This window comes from Nanorana parkeri, unplaced genomic scaffold (assembly GCF_000935625.1).
Source record: "Nanorana parkeri isolate BGI_ZX_2015 unplaced genomic scaffold, ASM93562v1 scaffold1240, whole genome shotgun sequence".
In the NCBI taxonomy this organism is placed as follows: domain Eukaryota; kingdom Metazoa; phylum Chordata; class Amphibia; order Anura; family Dicroglossidae; genus Nanorana; species Nanorana parkeri.
Genome location: NW_017307508.1, coordinates 22,150 through 34,264, shown reverse-complemented (window position 1 = coordinate 34,264; position 12,115 = coordinate 22,150). Strand labels below are relative to the sequence as shown.

At 41.1% G+C, this 12,115-nt stretch overlaps 1 protein-coding gene across 1 annotated transcript in view; it reads right to left on the bottom strand.

Moving 5' to 3' along the window:
• Positions 1-12,115, bottom strand: part of ENOSF1 (enolase superfamily member 1) — a 36,507-nt gene that overhangs the window by 10,232 nt on the left and 14,160 nt on the right. The window contains exons 8-13 of the mRNA XM_018568758.1: positions 9,417-9,499; positions 7,710-7,744; positions 6,382-6,469; positions 3,680-3,814; positions 2,970-3,011; positions 2,094-2,223 (exon numbers count right to left, since the gene is read on the bottom strand). Coding sequence (XP_018424260.1) covers positions 2,094-2,223; positions 2,970-3,011; positions 3,680-3,814; positions 6,382-6,469; positions 7,710-7,744; positions 9,417-9,499 — 513 coding nt within the window. The remainder of the gene's footprint in view (positions 1-2,093; positions 2,224-2,969; positions 3,012-3,679; positions 3,815-6,381; positions 6,470-7,709; positions 7,745-9,416; positions 9,500-12,115) is intronic.

Here is a 12,115-nt window from a genome sequence, read left to right as displayed (position 1 = left end):
ATTGGTTCGGATGAAATGAGGTAAATCAAACACAAACACATTTTGTTTATGTCTTTTCATTTGCAATTCATTCAGGAACCTCAGTATGACTTTAATGCCTTTAGAATGGGGTATCAAAGAGTACAATGCCTCTACGTCGAGACCAACTAAGATGGTATTTGATGAAACCAAAATCTCTTAGAATATCAATTATGTGTGGAGTGTCTCTGACGTATGATGGTTCCTCATTTGTTTCTTCTTTTTCTGTCTTCCATTGACCTTTAGCTCTCTTGTATGCTTTGATGAGAAGCTTCTCTTTGTAACCTCGGGCCCTCAATCTGCTCCTGAGGTTACCCGCTTCTCTTTCAAAGTCTTATTCTTTTGTGCAATCTCTTCTAATTCTTGCATATTGTCTATATGGAATATTCTGAATGATGTGTTTTAGATAGCAACTTGTGGCCTCCATAATAGTATTCCCTGCCTTGCTTTTTCTATGTAAACTAGTGTAAATGTTGCCTTGCTCATCCATACAAATGTTAATGTCTAAATATGGCATCGATCTTATCTGAAACGTCAGTAGCACGTTTGCAGAGTGGTGGTGCATCCGAGACAAATCACTGCTGAAAGGACTACACCATAGATGTATATATGACCAAGCTATTTGGTTTTACATACTAGGGGGGAATTTTGCAAACCTGGAGCAGACACAATCTGGAGCAGGTGTGCATGGCAACCAATCAGCTTCTCTCTTTCATTTTCAAAGCTTAAAGGAGAACTATGAGGTGAGTGAAAATCACTCATCTTCATAGTTCGAGCCGACGTGTGACATTGAAACTGTCAAGCATCGGCTCAATAGATCGGGAAGTGAGCGAACACATACCATCGCTCTCTTACTTCTCGATCATCTTCCTGCAGAGAGCCGTGACCGTCTGTCACCACTCCCCGCAGGGATTCCCCCCCTCCCCGCTCCGATCCTCCAGCGCTGGCTGGAGGAACGGACGGGGAAGGGGCGGGTACAGCTGGATCTGCCTCTAGACAGGCAGAGCCAGCTGTCACTCACGCAGCTGGGTGGATCTCGACAGTAATGTCGGGATCTGTCCCGGCTGCAGCGGTCTCAGTATACTGTGAGCTGTAGCTCGCGATATACTGAGCTTTGGGTCACGGGAGGATGCTAGTACATGTCCTCCCGTGACTCTAAAGAGAACTGTGGGGAAAAACACTTATCCCATAGTTCCCTTTTAACTAGACAAACTGAAGAGATAAGCTGATTGGTTGCTATGGGCAAATGCTCCAGATTCTGTCTGCTCCAGTTTTGATAAATTCCCCCAACTGAGTATTATTTGAGTACATTTTTTATAAATTTGATATGGTATATCCGCGTTGTGCACTATTATTGTTTGCCTTTATCCCCTCTTTATGAGCACTACAAATACAGAGGACACCATCTGCACAAAGAGCGTGAGGTGTGTTTCTAGACCATTTGTGTGAAGGTCTAATCGCTAGGTGAGCAACTGTCCATATAGGGGTGTCACGAGGATTGGTGGAGGGAAGTTATCTGCAGTTTGGTGAAGTGAACCAGTGTGGAGGAGTGGGGGAAACCCTGCACGGGCTATGTTCTATGAAGGAGCACTATTTAGCTCATATTGATTGATGGAATATGTTATCTGATAAAGTATTTGGTTTATTCCTAGTTATTTCACGGAAGGTTATTATAGTTCTGCTTATTTAGTCACAGGATTATGTTATTATTCACATGATTTTTGCATTTATTTGTACATATTTATTTTAAATATAGCGCGGTACGTACGGAGGTATTTACTGGTACTTAATAATTGAATATGCAGTTATGCACATGTCAACAAATAACAACTAGAAATTAGTGTTCACACTAATATGATTAGGATTTTTTTTTAGGAAGTGATGTTGAATATGTTGTTAGAACACATATGTGCATATGATGATGACCATAATCCTTACCAATGGAGGATAAATCTGAACTCTAAACATTGTGGATAATAAAACCATACTCCTGTAGGTTTAACATTCAACATTTGTCATTAAACATTTTATGACGTCTCTAACCAGCTGTTTCTGGAATGCGTTTATAGTCTTACTATTGTATTTCTTTGCCATGAGAAGGACAGAGAGGTTTTCATTCACACTTCCCAATCTGCAGCTGTCAATCTGAAGATACTGGAGAGCACGGGCTTGTAGAAACTGTTTAAACATTACTCTGTTGTGACACTATAGACCAAGAAAAAGAGTTTAGTCATTGTGTACATGTACACGCAACTGAAAGACACACAAAGTTCTGTAATAAATAAGATAGTTAAACATTAAAGAACCTTGTAAAGGTCAGTATTTAAATGGAAAGCAAAGTGTAATGTCATTGGGCACATTTTGAATTATTATAGCAAGCAAGTACAGTATATATTTATGTGTCCTTCACACTTTTACATGCTTGGAAATTTTTCTTTTCTATTAAATGTAGAGACTTGTTGCCACTAGAGGTAGGATAGATTAGCTACCACAATAAAGCAGGCCATACAATGGCATTTCTTTCTCATAATATAGTGTGCATGGGGGAAATCTCCCCTGACCGGCTGTCACTGGTGGCAGTTGTCAGAATACAACAACCTGCCAGGGGTGATTTCCCCCATCCATACTGACTGTCTGCAGTCACTGTTTGGCTAACAATTTGCGGCCCAGCTCCTTCTACAAAAATTAACCATTGCAGGGTCAGTATGGAGGAGATAGCATTCCTAACTCTATGACTAATGTGTCATATAGAAACAGGATCTGAGAACAAGTAAAGTGCATTGGTGCGCATTCCTCATTCTCTGCTGCAATGACATAAACGTTCTTACACCGCTGTGCAATTATTAAGAAATATTCATACTAGAGTTGTGATTTTTCTAGTGGATTGGATTGGAATATAGCCATCCCATGAATGTGCAATAAATACATATAAATAAACACTGAAAACATACTTGCTCTCCTGTGGCAACTCCGATCCCGTGTTGAGCTAAAGCCTGAAAAAGAATCACTATTATGTTCACTTACTGTGTGTATGTTAATCAGCTACATTTTACTTTTGATTTTGTTTTTTACTAAGGGGTAGGTGTTTGACAATTATGTAATTTTAAGCCTAAATGCCAGGAAATCATAATGCACCATGAGAAATTGAACAAAGGGCTGTGTGGGCTTTAAAATCACTAGTGACCAGCCACACTTAAATGTACTGACTGCACATACTTTTATATGACTCTGAATGCCAGTTTACCTCCCCAGATCATCAACTTGAGCCATTTGAAGCTCTCATGCACAAACTGGCTTCTGAAAGTCAATATTTGCATTGGCACACTTGCTCTCCTTTTCCAGCACACACATTTATGCTCACACCTGGCAATGGGACTTTCAAGCAACAAACACAACTTAGCCAAAAGTCAGGTTTTTAAGTTATTTCATTGGCACTGTGGGGAGGTAAACTGTTATGGCAAAGGTGTGTGCATATGGCACTTTATAGTTACTGCTTGCTTACAGGAGCCTTAGGTTAGTTTGTTATAGTACATCGCAGGTGTATTTTAATCTTCTCACCAATGTATTGGGATGATATATCCATAATGTTAAGTTGGTTCAAATAATTCTATGTATAAATAACATATTCACACAACATTTTTATTTGAAGATATAAATTTACCTTGGAGATTGTTGCATGGCCAAGTATATCATCGGGGGATGTGGGTTCCTCAATCCAGAGAGGTTTGAAAACAGCTAATTCTTTCACCCAAGAAATGGCTTCATTCACTTCCCACCTCTGGTTTGCATCAAGCATCTAAAAAAGATCATTCATATTCATCATGAACTTGTACATTTAGCATGTCTAATTATGGAGTGGATACAAAGATATCACCTTGGATATAAATCCATCCATAATATGTCGCTCTGATGAAGGATCCCTGTGAGGACCCAGAACTTCATGGTGTGAAATTCTTCACAAAATAAAATATATCAATGCATTATTGATATGTGAATTTCCAAGTGTGTGCTGGTGATATCTTTGTATTTAATGTTAGTGTTTGTGCAGCGCCATCCGTGCGGTTACCTCAAGCACCACAGATACTTGTATGCTGTAAGTGCGAATGGTATTTGGAATCTACTGTAATTATGGAGTGGGTCTGGAATGGTTAAAGAGGAACTAAACTTAAAGCGAAAATTTTAACGCAGGTACAGCCGTTTAGTAGAAGAGACTTTAAAACTTTTTTCTGCCAAAACTGTTTTGCCTCCCCTCCGTCAAATGTTTTCATTGTTGTATAGTGTATGCTCCCGGCCCATCCCTGGCATCCTACTGTGTGCAGGAGTTAGATCATCACTGACCACCAATGGCTAAAGAAGAAGGACACTGGACTTAGAAGAAGGCTGAGAGAAGGAGGCAGTGGCAGCGGACAGGGTGACGAGGCGGAACACGGACCTTTCATCACTGAAGTGCACACCAGTGGGTAAGTCTACCGTATTATTCAGGTTACGGTAAATGCTCTGGGGCACGTTGGAGATTTATACATGGTTAGATTTTTGCAGGAACATTTGTATGAAAAATCCCGTCAGAACTTTTAATACTCGCATCAGAAACTTGCCGATTGTCGTTCGAAATTTAATTTTTGTTTTTATTTAATCGATTTTGGAATGAATGGGGTTTCTGAACGAAAACCACATTCACTTTTAGAAATGTGTTTGATCGATAAAAAAATTCCAACATGCTCCTTCGAATTTTATCGTCACTGTGGTCGAAATCGATAGTTGATTTGACCCCATTAACGATTGGGAAGTCGAACGAACATTCCAAGTTCTGCTTCAGTTCAGCTCAGAGTGTCTCTTGTTACACAACAGCACCTTATTTTGAGATCCTAAGCTGACACAACTTTCATACGTGGTCATCATTCATATGATCTTAATACATTTACCCCAAGAGGCAACACTACAGTTCAAAACCTTTTAGTACTGACTTTTTGACAAAAGTCATTCTATATGTAGAAGAAAGTAAGAAGCTGGCAGGGGGTATGTTTGGGAATACCTCTCTTGCATCAAACAAGGGGTTTTTAAACTTCCAGATTACCAAGAAAAGGGTATGGGACATCCCTTTACAATAGAGCAATGCCTGGATGAAACATTGGAGTACTAAGCAGGTAGCCTGGGCTCCCAGTAAGCATGTTGTCATAAATGTTTCTTGTTCAGGTATTACCGGAATGTACCATTGTGCAGCAGTTCTTGAATAGCACTAGCATTTCCCTGATTTTATTTGTTGCTGGAAATCACTCTTGAACTCTTGAATCACTCTTGAACTGTCCGAAATTCATGTTTGCATTGCAATAGGAAGTTTCACCAAACTGAATCAAATATAAAATGACAACTCTTGGTCCCAGTAACACTAGGAAGTCATGGAAAGGAGACCGTTTGGGTTAATATTTGGATCAGAAACTCATGAGAGATATCTATTGAAAGGGAGCCTGTTCTGGGACAAATATGTAGCTTGCCATTGTTAACCTCCTTCTGAAAATGGTAGTTGCTATCTATCTCTGGCTTAAGTACTTTGTGAGTCAGTGACCTGAAACACGTATGCATCCAGTGAAGTCAGCACTCCTGACCTTCATGTTTGTTCTTGATTAGTAACTAATAAATATTGAAATGGTATAACAGCCAGGTAGCTAGCAGGAGGAGAAATCAGCAATGGCAGCCATACACTTGCATTAAAGTCAGTTGTACCTTTCAGTATCAGAAAACGATATGCTTCAATGACTGGTTCTTGTTATGTTATACAGTAGTGTACAATATATGAGCAATATATGATCATTATGTAAATGGGTAAAATACATATTACGTACTTGCAAGGAAAGAAAATAGTTAAGAAAGCGCTTTTTCCGCGTGTGTTTACGTGTCAAACAATAAAATCTTTAATAAATAATGAACGTAGTTGTACTCACATAAAAGCAACATGCATCAAATTTATCATCTCTCACTGAGAAGCATAACTATGGACCTCAACAGTGAAGATAACAATCCATGTACATAACTGCGCAACCCATCAGGCTGGATACACCTGCTTGTGCACTGACAGCTGCACTGACAACTGACTGAGCTGTCAGTGCACAAGCTTTTATGGAAAATGTGAGTACAACTAGATTTTATTTTATGAAACGTTAACACACGAGGGAGAGGCGCTTTCTTCTCTATTTTATTTTCTTGCATGTCTATGGAAGATATCCCAACCCTTCTTTTGAGAGCAGCTATCCCTGGTGGAATCTTATAATCACATACTGTATATTCCATGCATATGTACTGGTCACTTTGTGTTATGAGCGCTGAAGATCTACATTGACAGTGTTTTTGAACATATTAGGTACTTACCAGTTTATTGTCAGGTCCAATCATGTCTCTAATAAGTTTACACCTTCTAGTATCATCTTGTAAATCTGCCCCTACTTTCACTTTAAATCTAAAAAGGAAAAATAAACAACACAGAGAATAAATATAAAATTACTGTAGCATTTGATATCAGTTACTTCAAGCTGGGCGGATGCCATTAGCATGGCACTAGCGCCCATAGATGGCACTGAGGAGCAAAGACGATTCCTATGCTCATTAATAGCATCTAGTGGTGCCATGGCCACACGTACAGCATCTGCCCAGCTATACAATAATAAATCAGCCCTTTAGTATCACTATAGGTGTTGCTCAGCAAACCTGGGAACTTGAGTTAAATGCCCTCAACGTTTGTTGAAAAGGAGTTTATGTTTTCTGCATGCTTGTGTTAGTTTACTTAAAATAAAACTAAAGCCAACATTTTTTTTTTCAGTTTTGGATAGAGAGGCGAGGGATCAGTACCACTGTCAGGTTTTAATTGCTGTCTGTGTCCACATTAGTGAGATTCACCCTCTCTATTCGTCCTTGTGACTGTTATTACGGAGCATAAATTAAAATCTAAAATTTTAAACTGTCACCAAAACAGGAATGAATAGGAAATCTTCCATTGGGGACCTTGTTCTGGTGACCCTGGTGACAACTAAGAATTTCCCTCACTTTCAAAGGATTACTCTATCTAACATTAAACAAACAAAAAAAATGGGGGAAAAAAAAGGGATTTTAATCCCTCTTTAATTTTCCATCGCATGTGTGCATAACTGTATACCCATAGTAAGCCCAACTCCAGACAAACCCTTTTTTCTTTCAGATAGAGTGGGGAATGGTTTCAACCTCTTTCAGGTTTTCATATCATCTTTGCAGTGCACACTTCAGACATCCTGTCCCCCTGTCACCACAACAGAAAGAAAAGGGAATTCTCTCTAACAGAGCTTTAATTAGCAATAAAACAGCATTTTTAGTATAGAGTGAAATCTGTTTCAGGATTTTATTGCTGGGGAGCTAACCTTACTCTTCCTGTTCTCAATTGGGACACTGTAATTAAAACCTAACAGGGGATTTAACCCTTCTCTACTCTATCCAAACCCAAAGAACAATGGGTTTGGCTGGAGTTGGGCTTTTATTGGACCTGAACTGATATAAATCAATATACAATACTATGCCATATATCAGCACTGTACACACAGCATCATATGCATTATTGCACAATATACAAAATGATTGTAGCTGTGTACTGGCAGGCTCACAAAGTTTTTATAATTGTAATGTATAAAATACAGATTAATACAGCTACATTTTCAATATTTTAAAATTACCTTGTCCATCCTTCCTTTAGTGCATCTGAACACAGCTAGAATATAACAACAAATGTTAGAAGAATACAACCAGTGCTATGAAAGAAATAAATGAATAATGTGGTTGTATGTTGACATGCCCTATAATTAAAGATCTACTTCGTTGGGCCGCCTCGTGACTCCACGAGATGTTGAAAAGTGATGCGAGGAATCTGACACTGCACTGTTGCCCTTCTGTTGTCTTGTACCAGTCTTGCCACTCTCCGTTCTGCCCTAACATTGACTATTAGCTGACTATTTATAATGGTCTGGCCCTCTAGCAACTTCAGCGCGAAATTATAGCTACTTATAGCTAATTTGCCTACAAACATCAGGTGGTCATAATAAACTGGCCACTCAGTGTATATAGTATATTAGCATTTTTTTTTATCCATTAAAAAAGGATTTTTACAGTCCCAGTGAACATGTTTCACATGTCAATGTTTAAACTAAAGGGGAGGGAGTTGCAGCTTATTTTAACAGACCAGTGTGTTCTATTTACACATATGGAAGATGGGCTGCTCATTCAGCTTAAAGCAGAACCATTCTCTAGAGGTGGGCCGAATCCTGGTGAAGAGGAATACAGGAGTAAGTTGGGCGAACAGCCAGTGAAGTGGATTGTTAATCAACATAATCAGCTAGGGAAATCTCTTATTTCCCTTAAAGGAGAACAATGAGGTAAGTGATTTACAATCATCCTCATAGTTAGAGCTGAAGTGTGACCTTGAAACTGACTCTATTGACTGGGAAGTGAGCGAACACATACCGTCGCTCGCTCACTTCCCGATCATCTCACTACAGAGAGCTGTGCTTGTCAGTCACAGCTTTTCCGCAGGGATCCCCCCCCTCCCCTCTACGATCCTCCAGCGCTGACTGTAGGAACGGACGGGCAGGGGCGGGCACAGCTGGGTCTGCCTCTCGATAGGCAGAGCCCGCTGTCAATCTTGACAGTATTGTCGGGATCTGTCCCGGCTGCGGCGCTGTCAGTATATAGTGGGCAATAGCCCGCTATTTACTGAGCTTTGGGTCACAAGAAGACATTAGTATATGTCCTCCCGTGACCATAAAGAGGACTATGGGATAAAAAGGTTACCCCATAGTTCTCTTTTAATTCAAACGTTACTTTAGGGATGCCATGGGGTTTTGCATTTAAAGGAGAACTATGGGGTCAGGGCTTTTCCCTATAGTTCTCCTTAGGGTAACGGGAGCACACAAACTAGCGTCCTCCCGTCACCCTAAGCTCAGTATACCGCGAGCTATAGCTCGCGGTATACTGAGACGCCACATCGATGTTGAAATCCGCCCAGCTGCGTGACTGACAGCTGGCTCTGCCTATCTAGAGGCAGAGCCAGCTGTACCCGCCCCCTCCCCCGTCCGTTCCGCCAGTCAGCGCTGGTGGATCGGGAAGGAGGAATCTAGCCCCTCCCCTGTCACGGCAAAGAGCCGTGACAGGATCGAGAAGTGAGCGAACACCAGTATGTGTTCGCTCACTTCCCGATCTACTGAGCCGACCTGTGACAGTCTCATTGTCACAGGTCGGCTAGAACTATGAGGTGAGTGAAAAGCACTCACCTCATAGTTCTCCTTTAAGTCATTCTACAATGACCACACTAAAGAGAGCAAAAGATATACACACAATGTAAGGAACAAATAGATTTTTCCCATATCATTAATATCATTAATCCAAACCTTTTTTAGCTGTTCATCTGGATAGCCTAACCAGGCACATGATGTGGTATATGCAGGGTATCCATTCTTTAGCATGTACTGCTCTAACAACAAAATAAAACATACTCATTTTACTTTATATTCTGGATAATTAGGATTTCTACACTTTATTTTTTCGTTTCTTTTTATACACAGACAACACACATGTATTATTGCGTATATAACTGTTTATTTATCTATCCACAAATACACATACTTATTACATTGCAGTAACATTGTATACAGTATAACAGTATTACCAGCTATTGATTACAGTATGGGAATTATCCATGATTCCGAACATCAGTGGAATCAGGTTGTTCTGTAGCATAAGTCCCCAGAGCAAAGAAGAAGGGTGGAGAACATGGGTTTTTGGTACTGGGTGTGTAAGGCGAAAATATACCATAATCATTTTACATACATATGAGCATGATTTTTGTATTGTGTTTGTGACAAGTTGGTAAAGCCATTGCAGTGTCCTGGAGAAGCTCTTGCTATCGATGCGTCATTACTTAGCAGGGGAATAGGTGTGTATGGCAAGCAACCCAACACAGACTATACAACAGGGATGCCCAACTTCACACTTTTTCAGTTGGCGACAGGGTGCTGACATTGATTCCCACTGTTGATAGCAAGCTACTTGCTAAGTGGCAGGGTCCATTAGAAGTGATTGAGAGAGTTGGGGTAGTAAATTACAAAGTTCCTGAACTGGGGTAATGAATGCCTGAACAATTAATACCATGTAAATGTGCTAAAGCCCTGAAAAGGCAAACTTCCACTCACTGCAGAGTCCAACCCAGTAGCCTTTCATGTGAGTCCTGAGTCTCCTCAGGTTCCTGAAGTGAAAATTACTGATATGTTGTCTAGTTGGTAAAAGCAGGAAACTAGAGAGTTCCTTGTAAAAAATGCAATTTTTCAGAATTTTCTAGTCAGACGTCAGTTGTACAACATGACATTAATATTAAGCTTGGGGTGCATGGTAAACTCAAGCCCTACTGAATTCCTGAAGCAAGTAGGAAAGAAAACAGTAACTTCAGTGATGAAGTTATGATAATACTTGAATTAGGCATCATTAAAGAGTCCACTCGTGACTGGCCCAATCCCATTGTTTTAGTCCCACAGCCAGCTGGCAGTTGGAATAAAATTCCCTTGACACATTCAAGAGGACCATGGTCAGTATCCTAAGGCCCCACCAGTAGTATGTTGCAGCGTACCTGGATGATATAGTGATACAGAACACTGACTGGGTATCACACTTGAGCTGTTTCCAGGGTTACTGGATGCTCTCTGTAAAGCAGGTTTTACTGCAAATCCCCAAAAAAGTATGCCATTGGTTTAGAGCAGGGATGTCCAAACTGCGGCCCTCCAGCTGTGGTGGAACTACGAATCCCATGAGGCTTTGCAAGATTCTCACAGCCACAGACATGACTCCCGAAGAGAGATGCTTCATGGGATTTGTATTTTCACCACAGCTGGAGGGCTGGAGTTTGGACATCCCTGGTTTAGAGAAAGCCAAGTACTTGGGCGAAAATATTGGTTGTGGAATCATTAAACCTCAATTAAACAAAACAGAAGTCATCTAAGAATGGGCAAGTCCAACAAACAAGAAACAGGTTAGATTAATCCCGAACTTTGCAACTCATGCGGCCCCACTGACTGACCTTACAAAAGGAAAAAACTGCTAGGCCCCTTTCACACAGGCAGTCTGTTCGGGTCTGTCTGTCAGTTTTTCAGGTGGACTCTATTGGATGCCCAATGTAACTCTATGGGCATCTGTGTGTAAATGGACGGGCATCCAGGTGACTCCTGACTCCAGCCAGGTCTGGAAAAATCACCGGATCAGAGATCCGTTTTGCCGGACCTGATCATGCTGGATCAGGGGTAATCTGATGTAAACGGACAGATATCCTTTTACATCCAATACCCCATAGAGTGACATGGAATCCGGTAATTGCAGTTTGGACATGGATGCACACAGATGTCACATCGGTGACATCTGCTTCATACTGCTGTGTTTTGTATATATATAAATATATATATATATATTGTGTTATTGTGTGGCAATCCCAAGGTAGAACTGGGGGTTGTAGTCACCCATGACTCTCAGCCAGAGGGGCTGAGCGGTTCCAGGAGGCAAGTTCTTGTACTGGGAAAGAGCTGACTTTGTGGCTCTTCCCAGGATTTCTGGATTTGGCATGGGATCCTGGTACTGGGAGATTTCTAAGAGAATTGGGAGGGATGAAATCTCCATTCCTGGGTCCATTGTTTAGAAGTGGCCAGCACCTAATGATGGTACACCTGTGCACTGCACTTATGGGAAGTGTGCTGGCTAGTGTTCAGGGCTCCACCTGGGAGACAACAAAACTCCACTGACGAGTCAGAGTGGAGTCCAGCGGGTTGGAAAAAGCAAGTGTGCAGGTTAACAGGAGGCCGAGACTGTCTGCAGGAACAGACAGTGGCCTGAGGCTGGAGCAGCGGTGCTCTGAATGCAAAGCCAGGAGGCTGGATGTGCATGTGTTCCTGTGCAAGAGATGCCAAAGAACCCCTGCGGGGGTAATCACCTTGTTTTGTTTAACTTTAATTTAATAAAAGTGGACAAGGAAGCCTTTAAAATAAGTCCTAAGCGAGGGGATGCGTCCTTAATGCGCTCACCATTTGTGCTAACTTCCCCAGATCTCACA